Source organism: Acinonyx jubatus, chromosome X (assembly GCF_027475565.1).
Source record: "Acinonyx jubatus isolate Ajub_Pintada_27869175 chromosome X, VMU_Ajub_asm_v1.0, whole genome shotgun sequence".
Lineage (NCBI taxonomy): Eukaryota > Metazoa > Chordata > Mammalia > Carnivora > Felidae > Acinonyx > Acinonyx jubatus.
In genome coordinates, this window is record NC_069389.1 from 12,188,706 (window position 1) to 12,205,488 (window position 16,783).

The window sequence follows — 16,783 nt, forward strand, 5'->3', positions numbered from 1 at the left end:
GAAATGGGGCAGATGTATCGAAAAATTGACTGAAGATTCTAACTTCTGTAGGTGAATTTTATTTCAATAAAGCTGTTTTTTAAGTGCACCTTTTGTTTATAGCCGCTTGATACAAGTATCAGAGTCAGGTTAGATTACCCTTTATAGCTCTTCATAAGAAAAAGTGGCGGCCCGACGTGGGTGGGCTGAATCCTGTGTGCGGGAATACCAAGGAGTGCTTTCTTTCCCTGTTTAACAGGCCATTGCCTTCTGCTGCAGGAATCTCGATTCCTGGGATTGATTCCCTTGCTAGTATTTTCCTCCTCCACACGGGGGACTCCTTCCCCTATCTAGAAATAAGCTTAAGTCACTCGCACCTTTTTAAAAACCCTGTTTCTGACTCCTGCATCTATGGGTGGTTACCACCTCTTCTTATCTTCGGAGCAAAGCTCCCCAAATAGTCTACACTTGGTGTTTAAAAGTCTCCACCTCTTCTTCACACTTTGCTCCATTTCTTCGAGACTCCTGTTCCTACTATTTCACTGAAAATGTTCCCACAGATGGCATTTTATGAACTCTCATTGTAAAACCTAAAAGATTCTTTTCTTCATTTAAACTGTTTTTGCAATTTTGGCAATGGTGACTTAATTTGCAAAACTCTCTCCCTTTCCCTGACGTTACTGACCCTATACAATACACCCTTTGCTTGCCCTTTGAATGCTGGTGATCTAACACTTTATGCCTCGTTTCCCCCTTGACTTCCACACCCACCCCGAGAAAACTAGGCATCTTCAAATGGAAGTCATACAGGCATCGCAAAGTCAACATGTCTGCTACCTGCAATTTACCCGTCAGCTGAACCAGAAATGTGGAATCACTGCCCCCCACCCCTCCTTTTAGCAGCCACCAAGTCTTCTAAAACTTACCTCATAGTAACAGCTCTCTCCACCTGCTGCGCAGACAGCAGCAGTCTTCCTTCAGGGCCTCATTATAATGTGGTCTCCTTAAGAGACCCCTCAGGTGCCAGTCCCGGTGCTCCCCTTACCCATTCTCCTATTACAAGGATCTTTTAAGAAATACATATGTGCTCTTTTCTCATCCACATTTAAAACCTTTGCCTCCAGGCTTAATATTTCAGTTCTAGTCTCCATGTCAGTCACTAACTAGAACGTGGCCTTGAACAAGTAAGGCCTCCCAAATTCTTCTTTTCTAAAATTGAAGTTTAATCAACAGTAGCCATTTTAGGGGCACCTGGGTGGCTCAGTTGGTTAAACATCCTACTTCGGCTCAGGTCATGATCTTATGGTTCATGGATTTGAGTCCCACATTGGGCTCTGTGCTGACAGCTCAGAGCCTGGAGCCTGCTTTGGATTCTGTGTTCCCCCCTCTCTCTGCACCTCCCCCGCTCACACTGTGTGTGTGTGTGTGTGTGTGTGTCAAAAATAAACGTTAAAAACAAAGTAGCGTTTTATTTAAAACAAACAAACAAACAAACACTTCTCCTATGCAGAGGGTACAGGCCAAGTGAGCAGGGGTAGAAGATCCCAGTCCTGATTTCATGAGAGCACCTCCACTTCCACTTGTTTCATTTAGGGTTCTAACCTTGGGGGCAACAAGCTTTTTAAAACAATCACTTGACTAGATTATTCTAAGACCTCTCTCAGCCCTAAAATGCTATGATTTTTCTCAACAAGTACTAAAACAAACACTGGATACAAAATCGCCCAAAGATGACTAAATTTATTCTACTGGAAAGAGGAGTTTATGGTATTTAAAATATTCTCGATGTCCTATAATCTCCATTACTTCTTCTGCCATCTCCCCCACCAAAAAAAACGCATCCATACCTAGAGTGGAATAAAGGAAATGGAGATAAAACCCAGACTTCTCTTCAACTCTCCTTGCAGCCCATACCTGTTAGTTCTCGGCACTTCCCTACAGAAGACAATTTCTGACATGCAGAAACACTCATCTTAAATACAGTAAATTATTTTTAAGGGAAGGGAAATGGAGAACAAAGTAATTATATTTCTTTTAACCTGATTAGCCCAATCTTGAGAAATGTATTTTAAGGTATTGAAAGACTTTCAGATATTAATAAAGACGTACATTTTTTATGGTTTTTTTAAATTTTATTTTTGAAGGACAGAGACAGAGCATGAGCGGGGGAGGAGCAAAGAGAGAGGGAGACACAGAATCCGAAGCAGGCTCCAGGCTCTGAGCTGTCAGCACAGAGCCCGATGTGGGGCTCGAACTCACGAACTGTGAGATCATGACCTGAGCCGAAGTCGGATGCTTAACCGACTGAGCCATCCAGGCGCCCCGAGACGTACATTTTTTTTAAAAGCTTAGCGTTCAGGGGCCCTCGGGTGGCTCAGTCGGTTAAGCATCCGACTTCGGCTCAGCTCATGATCTCGAGGTTTGTGAGTTTGAGCCTTGCATCGGGCTCTCTGCTGTCACCGCAGATCCTGTTTTGGATCCTCTGTCCTCCGCCTCTCTCTGCCCCTCCCCTGCTCACGCTCGCTCGCTCTCTCTCTAAAAAATAAACTTTAAAAAAATAAAAAATAAAAGCTTAGCGTTCAAGCAAATGTGTGCGACGTTTTGCAACACCAAAAATTTAAAAATCTATTCTTCCCAAAATTATCAGATCTAATTACACCTCCACCACAAGTATACTCCAAATCAGTTAACACTGGTAAAGAGATATTGTATATACGTAGTTTGAAAACATCTATATGACTGAAATGGTCTATCCATCCAAGGTGTTGTGTTCATAAGATTGTAAAAGTCTGAAAAAAGGCATGTCAAGTATCAGTCATTACTGTATAGATTTTCAAGAAGGGGGTGGAGGGAAAAGGCTTGTTTAAATTCAGAGAATTACTCACACCATTTAAAATACGGCCCCATTTTCACCTGCAAAGACATAAATTCATTGCATTTTTCTAAAAAGATTAAATAGTAATAATCATTTATGCCTTTATTTACATAATTAGTTTTCAATCGACTTTCCTGATTTTATCTTTTTGCCTGGGTAATCAAGCAAAATAGCAGTTATTTTAAAAATACAAAGCTTTGACTTAAACCTTTTTCATCTAAATCATTATTCATTATTTATAAATGTCATTTCTTAAAAGTCTGCCATTACCACATTATAAGTGACCAAATATTTCATTCTACTATTTCATCTTTCTGAGAAATAAAAATTATACCTTTTGTAAACAATCTTCAGATCTCGCCACTCAAGAAAGCTGCACATTTTCGGTTTCCGTGCTAAAACGGTTTGAACAAGTTCTCTTGTGATCTTTTTCTTTTCTTTGTCTGACAGTGGGACATACCACTTCTGCAGTCGAAGCTTTCCCTGACGACTAAAAAGCAACATAAACTGCATCTGTTAAGACAAATAGAACCAAGATTACATGCAGCACTTTGATTCAGTAGAGATTAAGAGGACATGTTTCACAGAGAAGCTTTGGGGGCAGGGCCTTTGACTGACAAATGATTAGCAACCATCAGTATTTCTACGCCGGTTAAAATAGCAAGACATTCTTGTAGAAAGATCTTCTGACCAGATGTAAATCTTCCCACCCCATCCCTTTCCACCTAAGTTTAGAGAATAGTGTGTGGGGGGGGGGGGGGGGGAGACAGGTAAAAAGCCAGAGTGAAAATTTTGAGGAAGAAGAAAGATAATTCTTGCAATTTCAGAAACTACTGTCTGCCAGGGCTATACATTTCACATTCTCTGTATGCTTCAAAAGAGAACTGTTGACACCAACTGGTTCAGATACATTTGAAAGAAACAGCAGATCTACTACTGTTTTTCACAGTGAGGCTGCTCCAGTTCCAGGCTGAATTACTTGTGGACAGACTGCTATCACTTAGGATGCCCTCTTCAGTTTACGCTTACATATCTTAAGCAAAACAAAAGATTAACCCAGAGAAAACCCCATAAAGGCACATTTTCCCTGATAAAAGCCTGATTTTTAAGTCTCTCTTCTCATCTTCACTTTTTAAAAATTCCAGCATAAATATGCACACAATAAAGTGGGCTAATGTAATAATATGACAGAGAATATAAACCTCTAAAAGCCAAAGTAAGAGGTACACACATGCAGAGACATTACACGAAATACTTCATTTGAAACCATTAAAAAAGGCATCTACTGATGGAGTGGGTGCTGAATTCTGGTGTATTTTAAACTATTTCGTATATGTGTATTTGGAATCTCGAATCTGTTGATTTGTTTAGATGTTTAATTTTCAAGGAAAGCTTCTTGTAATTCAACTGGTCTTTTCAACTGCAAACAGGTAGGCATGGTTTCTACAAAAGTAATTTAAAGGTAGAATTCAGACAGGGTTTTTTCCCCCCCTTGTGAACTATTTTAAGTTCCTTTAACAGCGTTACTACAAGATTCCAGCCTGATTCTTAATATGCACCACACCATCTTAAATTTGAATATGGGGTGGGGAAATTTACACAACCAATTTGGAATAAACCGGGCTCTAAATTTCCCTAAGAAATTAGTGACGCTTTTCGTACTAATCCAAACGGGCATCAACAAGAAAGATATTTAGCAATTTATGAGGTGGCAATTTAACTTTAATACTCTATATTTAAGTTAAATAAAATCGGCTTATTACACCTCACTTCAAACCTTCCCTGGCACAAAATAAACGAACGACGTTCTTGTTATCAAAGTGCCCCCCATACGAGTCCTGTTAAGATAGCGGCATTCGAAGGGGGACAGCAAGTAAAGCATCAACTGGACAACGGGTTTAACGCAGACCCGTTACCAGAACTTTGAGAATAACAGACCCCTATTCCCGGACCCTGATGACCTGGAAGGGTGGGGGTTTGCTTTGGAAAAAGATTACGAGCTCAAGGCTGTCTGTATCCCCTCCCTACCACTTCATAGGGCGAATAAATAATTCACTCTTTAAAATAATTATGTGCTAACATGGGACGATACCCGGTTACGAAGCACAAGTATTCCTTCCCTCGAGTTAAAAACTAATGCTTTGATTTTGCCGCAAATCACAGGCCACCCCAGTTCCTCGAGATTGGTATTAAAAACAATAGGCTCGGCCGCGGAGCGGGCTCAGGGCCAGCGTTCCTCCGTCCGGCCGTCTCCGACGCCTCCCCGCCGCCCCACGGGGCCGCACTCCATCACTGACCGAGCCCGAGCGAGGTGACGGGCTAGGAGCGGGGCAGACAATGGCATCCGCCGCCGCGCAGGGGGCGCCAAGGGTCCTCGGCCGCCCCGGGCCGCGAGCCCCTCCCGAAAATGCCCGGCAAAACTTGAGGTGATTCCCGAACCACAGGTGCCGCGGGGGCTCCGCATCCTCGGGGCGCGGCGAGGAGTGGAGAGGGGCGCGGACGCGGAGAGAAGTGAGTTGCCGGCCGCGGCGCCCCACTGGGGGGCCAGCGGCCAGACACGGGGTGGGGTCGTCGGGGCGCGCGCGGGGCGGCGGAGGGCGCGCCCAATCCTCCCTCTCGCCTCCCCGTCCCCGACGCCCCCGCTCGCTCCCCGGGACTTACGGCGGCCTCGGGCCGCGGGCACGGCGTGGCTCGGCCGGCGGCGGCTGCGACGGGGGCGGCGGCGGCGGCGGCTGAGGGGAAGCCCCTGTCGCCGAGCTGAGGAAGAGAAGCCGTGTTGCCGCGGGGAGGAGACCCAGTTGGCAGAGGGAAGGCTTAGGCGGCGAGGGGAGGGCGAGCCGACAGACCCCGCCCTGTGGGCCGGACGAGGGAGGAGCCGGGGTTGCGGCGAGCGGAGGGGCGGGCTGGGCGACGCGCGGGAAGCAGCTCGACCGTTGCCAACGGCACCGGAGGCAGCGCAGGTGACCGCACTCCAAGAAGGCCGATTGGCCGCGTCTCTACCGAGAGGCGTGGTCCCGGACGGAAGTCAGGCCACGTGACCCGGAAGCGGCTTTTGCCAAGGCTTGTGCGCCTGCGCGCTCCTGCGCGTACCTTCGGAACTCGGGCGGGCGGCTACCTCACCTATCCAGTGGTGGGAGCGCAGGGTTCCGAGGTGCCCTTTGTCGACCCCGCTGTGCGGGGCAGGGAAGGTCAGGATCGCCAAGAGCCAAGTTCGAGCTCCGATAACTCTCCGTGCCCAAAGAGGGCGGGGCGGGGAGGCGTCACTGCCGGTGGTGATGGTGAGGAGAGTGAGGGAGTGCTGCACCTCTGGGGAAAACAAGTCAGCTCTGTCGAGGAGCTCGTGCACGCGTTCAGAGGGCCTTTTGCAATCATTCTGCCTCCAAACTGCCTGGAATCCGGCACGTCCTTCCCATTGCACTGCTACAGCCCTAGACACCTTTTGCCCCAAGCCGTGCGAGTGTCTTTTCCCTGGGCTTGTCTCGCCAGTCCTCAGTGCTGCGGACCTGATGAATTACTGTCCGTTCTCTGCCGAAAAGCCCCGACCGCATCTCGTCTTTGAGATCCCACTTCCTTCACATGGACTCGCGCCCCCCCGCCCCCAAAGCCGCCTGTGTTCCAGTTAAGCCTTGACGAAGACTTGCTCTGCCTGGCATGCACTTCCTCTCAAATGTTACATCTATGAAGCCTCACCCTCAAACCCTGTAAGAACGAATCCCTCTTTCACCCACACGTTCATTAGCCTCTGTTTAGCACATCTTGAGTTTTACTCATTTTGCATCCCCACGTATCCATTTGCCTCTATTCAGCACGTTTTGAATTTTATTCATTTTGCGTCCCAACCTAGTTCACTGCCTGATAGATAACACATCTAATAAATGGGAGTTGACCGATGAGGACTATAAAATGATAGATTTGTTAAGAACCAAAGTGCTGAGTTTTGTGCCTGGCACATAATGGATGTCCATATTTTTTTGAATGAGAAGAATGGATGAATCATCTAGTCCGACTCATCTTTTACAGATGAGGAAAGGGGAGCCCCACGGGATTAAGTGACCTTGCTTGAACAGCCACGGGTTTCTCATGTTGAATGCTATTCATTACCCCAGTCACCTAGGTTCTTACAAAGGAAGCTAGAAAATTGCTTTTGTTGAGCTATGCCCTTTTTGCAGAGGTTCCCAAACACAGTCGCCAGAATTTTTTAATGGCCCAAAGTGAAAAAGAAATGCTACGTTTTCCACGAAGCTAAATTTAATCAATTTAAAGGAATCCTTTATTAGGGATTGTGTTCTTTTTTGTGTGGTAAAAGGCCTATAAAACTATGATAGTATATAGTAGGGATTTGAGGGCATTTTTAATGCCCTTATTTGACAAAATAAAAATGTATAATACCTTCCCTTTTGAGCACAACTATACTGCTAGGAAAATTTCCTACAAATATATATGATAATGTATGCTGGGATATTAAACAAGTGGTCGACAGAAGGCACAGAGATGGCTTTCTGTGGTCTTTAGGCCCCCTGCCCAAATTTCTCTCTGCTTCCTGAGTAGTCATTCTCCAAAGTCACATGTTAATGCCCCATTTCTCCCTTACTACACAAAACAGATGCCATTAGTCAGTTCAAAGATAGATCTAATACTATGCAATGAAAACTTGTCCTCTGGATCCAAATGCTGTTTTTCTCTTTTTCTGTACAAACAAGGTTCCTAAGATAACCACCTTTAAGTTTAAAGTCATTGGTTATGTTCCTAATGTAGGTCTGTGGTTCTGAAAATGAAGACAGGAGACTTGCTGATGACATATTGGCAGTCTCTGGTGCTCCTAGCCAAGAAAAGGTGGGGGTGGGAGGGTAGTGGGGGAAAGGAATTATGGGAAAAATAATTAGCAGCTGAAAGCAGCTATTACATAATCTTGGCTGCTTATTAATTTAGGAGAAGGAATAGCTTATTAAATTCTAATAGCAACAGCACAACTGCAAACAACCTAGCAATTAACAATGCAGGGCCCATTATTTTGTTAATATGTCCTCTTTTTTTAGCAAGTGTATAAGAACAAAATTTATAGAAGCACATGGTCTTTTTCAGTAGATTATAGATGGTTTTTCCCCAGCCTTAGTATTAAGTGCTAATTGTGCATTCACTGTGGAAGACAAAAGAAGCACTGTTACTGTCTTTGTTGGTAATTAACTGCTTGACTTTGATTCCCACATGTTCCAAATTGTGGGCTTTCTTCTATACGGATTCTCACCTAGTATCTTCTTCATCTGTCATGTTAATAGGGTATCTTTTTTAATCCTCTGCTTTTGTTATCTGGGTGGTCCTGATTTCTTGGTTGTTAAGGATGAAACAAAAATTATTTTTTATGAAAAAGTAAAAATCAGGTTTTATACCTTTTTTTCTTGGTACAGGAGACATTTATTACAAACTCATTTCTCATGGAACAAGAGCATGTACTTTCATGGTGCGAGGCTGTCTGATGCTAACCAGATTTCAGTGGCCCAGGCAGATAAAGGAAAATTGAACAAGGTCAGAAGAGAGAAGAACAGATCTGTCCTTAAGTAGGAAAGAACCGTGTTGCCAGTGTGCAGAAGGGGAACAAATGAAGTATTTCTGGTAAACTGCCTTTTATTTATTTTTTATTGAAATATAATTGACATACAGCATTATATTAGCTTCAGGAATACAATGTAATGATTTGATATTTATGTAGATTTGTGAAATGATCACCACAATCTAGTTAGCATCACTTGTTTCTTAAAAAAGAAAAAAAAGTGCCTAGATTTCATTTATGCTTAATGCATGAGGTGAGGGTGAAGTAGGGATTTTGTTTTCTAACAAGAAAATTTTGAGATTTTTAATGTAATCTTTTAAAAGTTATCAAAAATAACTTTAGTTTCCTGTTAAATGTGTGATGGCTATGTGCTTTTATCTCTCCTTCTCAAAATGCCCTTAAATGAAAGAAAAAAAAAAAAAAGGAATGTTTGAAGTATATAACCCACATGGACAATAAGAGAGGGAACATTAGTGTGAGGATGTCAACAAGGATGTCTGGGTACACTGTTGGCTCATCGTGAAACATTGATGATTTAGGTAAAAATTGTAATATATTGAGAATGTGGAGGATCACAAGTGAGGGGATTTGAAATAATGGTAAACCCTCATGCACTAGCCGTAAGAAAATAGATAACATCTAACATAAACGAAAAAATAGGATTATTAGTGTAGTCTCTTCAAAAATATATTTATTTATTGGGGCGCCTGGGTGGCTCAGTCGGTTAAGGGTCTGACTTCGGCTCTGGTCATGATCTCGCAGTTCGTGAGTTCAAGCCCCGCGTCGGGCTCTGTGCTGACAGCTCGGAGCCTGGAGCCTGCTTCTGATTCTGTCTCCCTCTTTCTCTGCCCCTCCCCTGCTCATGCTCACTCGCTCTCTCTCTCTCTCTCTCTCTCTCTCTGTCAAAAATAAACATTAAAAAAATTGTAAATATTTATTTATTTTGAGAGAGAAAGAGAGCTTGTGCAGGAGAGGGGCAGAAAGCGGGGGAGACAGAGAATGCCAAGCAGGCTCTGTGCTGCTAGTGCGAAGCCTAACCTGGGGCTCAAAGCCACGGACCGTGAGATCATGACCTGAGCTAAAATCAGGAGTTGAAATCAAGGTGCTTATTCTTGATTAGCACCGACTGAGGCACCCAGGGGCCCCAATTAGTGTATTCTTGAGACACCAGGAAGCAAATTGCAGAGGCAATGATGACTTTCTTTCCAGAGACAGAATCTTGAGGTAGGAGGTATTAAAGGTTATTATTACATTATATTTTAGTACAGGTTTTACTTAGATCACTTTTTACAATATTGTAATGAAATAGATAAAACCTCTTCTGTTAGTGCTAACACTATTTTATAGACTTGTACAACATTCCTTTAGCCAGTCTATGTTATTTAGAAATGGTTAAATAAAAATGCCTTGTAATGCAATTCAGTGCTGAATCAGTGTAGAAGATCACAATAAGTATAAAAAAGATGCTTAGAGTTTGTGAATTTGCATCTCCAAAGATAAACTTGTTCCAAGGAGAAAACTGGCCTAAAATAATGAGGATTTGTGAACCAATCATTTCAAATAGATAGAGATGTCACTGCCAAAGTCCTCAACAATGAGCTAAAGAGAAATAATGGGACATCTACTTTTTCTTGAAGCCTGTTTCCAGAGCTTTGAATAAAATGCAAGAAAATGATTCTTCTTTTACTCTTAGGCTAGAGCAGTGATTCTCAACCTGGGCAATTTTATCCCCCCTCCCCTAGAGGACACACGGCAGTGTCTGGAGATACTTTCGGTTGTCATTGGTGCCCAGGTATGGGGCAGGTGGGGGATGGGGGTGCTGCTGCTGCAACGCACAGGCCAGTCCCCTACAGAGAATGATCCAGTCTGAAATGTCAACAGTGCTGAGACTGAGGCCCCAAGTTAGTCACAGAAAAGGTTAGCATGTAGTAACCGAGCTCTTTTGTGGACATTTCAAGAAACGGGACACGTACTATCTTTATACAAGGTTTTCTCTCTCTCTTAGAGAAGTTGGAGGCATTCTTAGTATTTGATGATAGGTACAATTCTTAACTGCTGGAAAGACTGGCCACATACATAAGGCAGTCAGTAACTAGAATAAACTATTGAAATCGGATGTTTTTTCAAAGGGGCCCCGGAATATTAGTGGAGATTATTTAGAACCTGAATCTATGGGATGACTATTCATTCCATGCGTTCATTCATTTAACATAAGCGTTTATTACATATCTACTGTATGCCAGCCACTCTGAAAGATAATGGAGTTGCAAAGATGGATAAGATGTTGACTGTGTCCTAAAGCTCCAAAACCATTTCTCCTGACACAGAATTTCCTGTCTTTTGGAGACAAATTCTGGATAGTCAGAGGAGCAGTCACCAACCAAACATAAGAATACATTCTCTTTTGGGGAAGCCCCTAGAGATGCTTCATAGAAACTTCGATTTCCATGGGTGCCACCTTTGGAAACTATTTGTCCTAATGACCTACCAGGACTCTCTTTGTGATCTTTTCATTCTGTGAGTTTTCTACAGCACTCTTAATTGACAGCAACATAAGAAAGTCGGTATGTTTTCAACAAAATGATTTCAAATAATATTCTTTTGACCTGGTCCTTGGAATGAACTGTTTCAGCCATAATCTAACTAAACTAGACTAGTTATTAAGCTAACTAAACTAGACTAGAGAATACTAGGTTATTCTCTATAGGACTTGTGAAAACATACAGATTTTTGGGTCCCATCCCCAGAGTTTCTGATTCACTGGGTCTGAGGTGAGGCCTGAGAATTGTATTTCTAACAAGTTTTCAGTTGCTGCTGATGCCAGCGATTCGGGGATCACACTTTGAGAACCACTGCTCTACACCAGAAATAAAACACAACAGCCAAAACCCCCCCCCCAAAACCCCCAAAAAAACCACCCTGTGATACCTAACTGGCAAGTTCTCAAGCCAGCAATTGTGATAATTTTCCCAGACTGAATATCTGAAGAAACTTGAGATCTGAATTAAAAAAAAAAATTTTTTTTAATGTTTATTTATTTTTGAGAGACAGAGAGAGACAGAGTGTGAGTGGAGGAGGGGCAGAGAGAGAGAGAAAGACACAGAATCTGAAGAGGCTCCAGGCTCTGAGCTGTCAGCACAGAGCCCGATGCGGGGCTCGAACTCACAAGCCGTGAGATCATGACCTGAGCCAAAGCTGGACGCTTAACCAACTGAGCCACCCAGGCGCCCCAAGATCTGAATATTTTTTTATTGCTGACTTCATTAAGTTTGATAACATTGGGAGGGTAATATTCCCAGTTACATGAATCTGAAGCTGACTCTATATGCACATACCAGAGTGGCATACGATCATTGTATGCCCTGTACAAACTAATGTACTATATTAGTCTAAGTTAGAAATTAGAGCACTTGGAGAAACTTGAATGTTGCACCATAAAAAATCAGATGCTTACTTAATGACTGTCACTACTCTAAAAATATTTTCCAACTACTCTCACCAAGTAGGAAGCCCCTCTGAAATATTTTGTCAACATTTACAGGCATGAGGTAGGAAAGAGAGTTGAGAGGGAATGACTAGACAGAATCAATATCTCTGGATATGGCAGAAACCCACTATACGAATCAGAATATGCCCCTTCTCTTCCTTGCCTCACAGCTAGACCCCATTCCTCAGCCACCCCTGCAGTTAGGTATCCCATGGGGCTGAGACTGGGCTGATGAAATGGAGATGGAAGTGATATCAGGCAGGGCCCAGAAAAACCTTCCACAGGAAAGCCCCTTCTCCCTCCCTCCCTCCTCAGCCCTGCTTTTGTCCCCTGCGTGTTGACACCCAGGGTGACTTTGGAAGTTAGTCTTTTAAGATGGCTGAGTCTCTGTCAGACACACAGACCACCACCACCACCATCATACTTACCACCAGTTGTACTTTAAGTAAATCAGAAACAACTTTGTATGAAGCCACTGATTTTTCTGGGTTCATCTGCTACAGCTGCTAGCAGTACTGGCCATTCTTGCGAACTGTTACGCTGTTACTCGGTTGCAAAGAGAAAGAAACATAGTGACTGGGAGAGCAGGTGAATTTGCCAGTGGATCTGCTCTTTTTCTTAATTCTAAACCTGCTTTTTGTGCTTCTTCATGTATCTCTTTTCATTGAAATTTAAAGAATTTAAAACTACTCATTTATCAAAGGGGCAAAAAGACTGATTGGAGGATTTTTATTTTTTTTATTTTCTCTGGCAGAGCCTAGCATTTGTGCCAGGCGATAGATTAAAAAAAAAAAAAAATCATAGGAACTGAAAGAGCCAAGGAGTTGGGGGTTGGGGGCACATTCCAGTAAACTGTCCCTAATTGTCCAAAGTAGATAATTTTATCATCAGTCTCTTAGAATCAAGAAACCAAAGTTTATAGTTTGTTTGTGACCAGATTATGTCTTTGTCTTCTAAATATTCTAGGACACAGTTAAAACATTTATCCAAAAACACTATTTAGAGTACATGAACATTTTAATTGAATGATTTGAAAATTTTTTAGAAATGCTGCATGTATATAAAATATAACACATATATGAAATAATAGAATTTTAAAGGTCATTTCACTCAAGAACTGCATTTTACAAATAAGGAAATTAAGGCCCAGAGAAGTTAAACAAATGGTTCAAGATCATCCTACCTGGTTAGGGACAGATGAGGAGCTAAGACCCTATGTTTTGTCTCCAGGCAAGGTTTTTTCCACAACAGTATACAGTTGCCCAGAAACCACTAGCCCTTATCTGTAGGCAAAAACAAACAAACAAATAAACTGAAAAACTACACATACACAGCCCCTCAAAATGTAAACTCTTCGGTGCCTCCTCCTGTGATCTCTCTGACTCCTATTAAAGTATTTGTGTCTCAGGGCACCTAAGTGGCTCAGTTGGTTAAGCATGTGACTTCGGCTCAGGTCATGATCTCACAGTTCGTGAGTTCAAGCACCACGCTGGCCTCTGTGCTGACAACTTGGAGCCTGGAGCCTGCTTCAGATTCTGTGTCTCCCCCTTCTCTGTCTCCCCCGCCCCCCCCCACCCCCTGCTCATGCTCTGTCTTGCTCTCTGTCTCTCTCTCAAAAATAAATAAACATTAAAAATTTTTTTAATAACATAAAAAAAGAATTGGCTTAATATGGTCCAACAGGAAAGGTATGCTGTGCTCATGGATTGGAAGAATATTATTAAAATGTTCATACTACCAAAACCAATCTAGATACAATCCCTATCAAAATACCATTAGCATTTTTCACAGAAATATAACAAACAGTTCTAAAATTTGTATGGAACCACAAAAATCCCTGAAGAGCCAAAGCAATCTTGAGAAAAAAGATCAAAGCTAGAGGTATCATGGGGGGCCTGGGTGGCTCAGTTGGTTAAGCGTCTGACTTCAGTTCAGGTCATGATCTTGTGGTTTGTGAGGTGCAGCCCCAACTTGGGCTGTGTGCTGAGAGCTCGGAGCCTGCTTCAGATTTTGTGTCTCCCTCTCTCTCTGCCCCTTCCCTGCTTGCGCTCTGTCTCTCTCTCTCTCTTTCAAAAATAAATGAATATTAAAAAATAAAAAAAGTATTTGTGTCTCCAGTAGCCAACTAAAACCCTTGGAATATCCAAGATTGGGACAGTATCTTATCAATCTCTGTCTCGCATAACCTAATGCAATGCCTTGCATAAAATAGACACTCAAAAATGTTAATTAAATTGGATGACTCTACTTCAAATTTAAAAAAAGGAAAGAAAATGAATTGGAATGGCAAAAGGTTTACTAAGCCCCTGTCTTATTACTTCTCGAATGTTGCCAGTTTTCTGTGCCCCCTCTTCCTGCCATAGCATGCAAAGTATCTTCTTTCTTTCTGTCCCCACTAATATTGCACTAGGTCAGACCAAGAAACTGGAACTTCTCTCTCACCCTTTCCTTCCAACCGATCCCATTACGGTTTCTTCTGCATGCGCATGACCACTTGAGTGTTTTTTCTAAAACTTAAATCTGAGATTAGACCCCCTGCTTAAAATGCTTCCATTTCTTTATTACTTCGTGAATTTGTACACCTAAGTCTAGACCAGGCATTCAGTACTGGGGATAAAATAGAGAACAACTTAGATGGAACCTCCCACCAGGTATAGGGTGTAAAGGTGGGGTTGGCAGGGGGAGTAGAGTTTACAATTGGCAATCCCAATACAGTGGAGTGAGTGTTTCAAAGCGGGGAGGGCAGGATGCTGTGGGAGCATATAAGTGAGGGCCTAACCTAGAGTTTTGGTACTAGTGATATGTGGTGGAGTCAGGGAAGATTGTTTGGAAGATACAGCCTTTGGCCAAGATTTTTAAAAAAGATTGGGGGAGGGGGGCATTAAGCAAGAGAAGACAGGGCAAGAGTGTTCCGTAAAGAGAGAATAGCATGGGCAAAGGTGAAGCGATGAGTGCATGAGTATCCTAGGGACCAGAACAGAAGGTCCACATGGCCAGAGGGTACCTAGATAGGGATGAGTCTGCGAGGATAGGAGAATCAGATCAGGTGGGACCTTTCAAGCCAGATTAAAAAGATACAGGCTTTCTATAAGGATATTGGGAGACATTGAAAGATTTTTATGCAAGGGCACTGCCATTACAGGATATGAGTTTTAGAGTTTCAGAAAGATCAGTCTGAATGAACTGTGGTTAATTACAGGATATATTGTAGCCAGAGTTTAGTTGTAGATAGAATGAACCATGTTCTAACTGATACTGATGGAAGCAGTCTAAAAATGATTGGAAGAGCACAATCTAGGCTGAGTTTCCAGAAAAACCTTCCAGAATAATACTACAGACCTTGACTGCCGGGGAGCCTCTGTGTCTGCCGTGATCAGTGAGCTGGAATGTTAAGAAGCTGTCCCCCTAACTGCTGGCTTCAGGACTATACCTTCTGTGCTGTGTTTAAGAAGTCAGGAAGCTGTTGCCAGCAAAATGGATGCCTGGGTACTGCCTTTTTTTCCCCAGTTATATGGATAGGGACTGGACACTGGGCTCCTTCTCCAGCTGCCACTGAAAGCCAGACGCTTCCATAACCGTGCTGGCCAGCTGGAATAGCAGAGGCAAGGCCCCCTCTTCATGATATATCACTTCCATCTTCCAAATGTTACATGAGTGCACTTGATCATTACAGTCTATGTCACAACCAGAAGCCTGTTTAAAGAAGGTTGTTTTTCATTTTCTGGAAAGAGCACGGCAGGGAGGTTGGAATGGATATTGAGCAAGCAGGTCCACAATGTCCATAGCAGAGGTTAAGACTGGTGGCTAAGAGACCAGTTGGGAAGCTGTTGGATAATTTACATGAGAGGTGACGGTACCCTGAACAAGGAATAAAGAGAGGTAGATTAGAGAATAAAGAAGGAGGTAGATTAGAGAAAGTTTAGGAGGTAGGATTGATTGGTGTAAGTTGCTATGATGTGGGGGCCAAGTGAGTGAGCATAAAGTCAAGAATGACAATGGGGGATTATTTTCTGAGAGGGAACTCAGGAAAAAGGCAGACAGATGGTGAAATGAACCCATTTTTTTAAGCTCCAAAATCAGATATCTGAGGGGCCTGAATTCTACCAGCACCCTGAATGAGCTTGGAAGAGGCCCCCAAGCTGCAGATGAGAATGAATCCCTGGCCAACACCTTGACTTTAGCCTTGTGGGACCTAGGTAGAGGACCCAGCAAACTTGTGCCCGAACTCCTGACCCATAGAAGCTGGGAGATAATAGATGGATATTGGTTTAAACTGCTAAGTTTGTGTTAATTTGTTACACATTTAATATCTCACTTATGCAAATACCCAGGACACAACTCGGGGATACTAACTCTTAGGGGGCAGGCAAGGCAAAGCCTCAAAAGAAGACTGAGAAGGAGTGGTCAAAAGCATGGGAGGAGATCCGGAAGTATGTAGCATCATGAAGCTAAAGGAAGAGATCCTCATAAGAAGGAGAAAGTTGTCAAATGTGCCAAATATTGCTGAGAATTCAAGTAGGAACAGAAAGAGCTCACTGGAGTCAAAAAAGCCATTTGAGTGAAGTGATGTGTAGACAAAAAAGCTATTTGAGTGAAGTGATGTGTAGAAATACTCACTGCAGCATATGGAGGAAAAAGTGGAAAGGGAGAAATGGAGACAGCTTTTTTAGGAGGTTTGTATTTAAAGAGGGGGGAAAAAAGAGAGGTAGCTGAGACAGGGTAGGGCATCAAGTTCATGGTGCTGTTGCTTCAGGAGGAGGACATGCTGGTGAGTAGGAGTCAGCAGAGAGGGAGAGGGTGAAGATTTGAACAGTGAACGGTGGATGAGGAAGAAATGATGTTGATAAACACATAGTTTGGTGGTGCGGAAGGAGCTGCTTCCTCTCTGACATAG

The 16,783-nt window shown here is 43.1% G+C and overlaps 1 protein-coding gene and 1 long non-coding RNA gene across 9 annotated transcripts in view; one reads left to right on the forward strand and one right to left on the reverse strand.

Moving 5' to 3' along the window:
* Window positions 1–5,665, reverse strand: part of AP1S2 (adaptor related protein complex 1 subunit sigma 2) — a 28,002-nt gene extending 22,337 nt beyond the window's left edge. For 3 of the 7 annotated variants that reach the window (XR_003418533.2, XR_008290024.1, XM_027054702.2), the window contains exons 1-2: window positions 5,516–5,664; window positions 3,189–3,367 (exon numbers count right to left, since the gene is read on the reverse strand). Coding sequence is in view for 5 of the 7 variants with exons in the window: in XM_027054702.2 (XP_026910503.1) it covers window positions 3,189–3,367 (179 nt within the window). In the remaining 2 variants the exon portion in view is untranslated. Of the gene's footprint in view, window positions 1–3,188; window positions 3,368–5,515 lie in introns of all 7 variants that reach the window. The other 4 variants (XM_027054698.2, XM_053202110.1, XM_027054700.2 and 1 more) reach the window with 2 other exon arrangements.
* Window positions 5,666–5,799: 134 nt separating this feature from the next.
* LOC113597751 (uncharacterized) overlaps window positions 5,800–16,783 on the forward strand; it is a 68,937-nt gene continuing 57,953 nt past the window's right edge. For both annotated transcript variants that reach the window (XR_003418535.2, XR_008290025.1), the window contains exons 1-2: window positions 5,800–6,555; window positions 8,260–8,464. This is a non-coding gene — a long non-coding RNA (uncharacterized LOC113597751). The remainder of the gene's footprint in view (window positions 6,556–8,259; window positions 8,465–16,783) is intronic.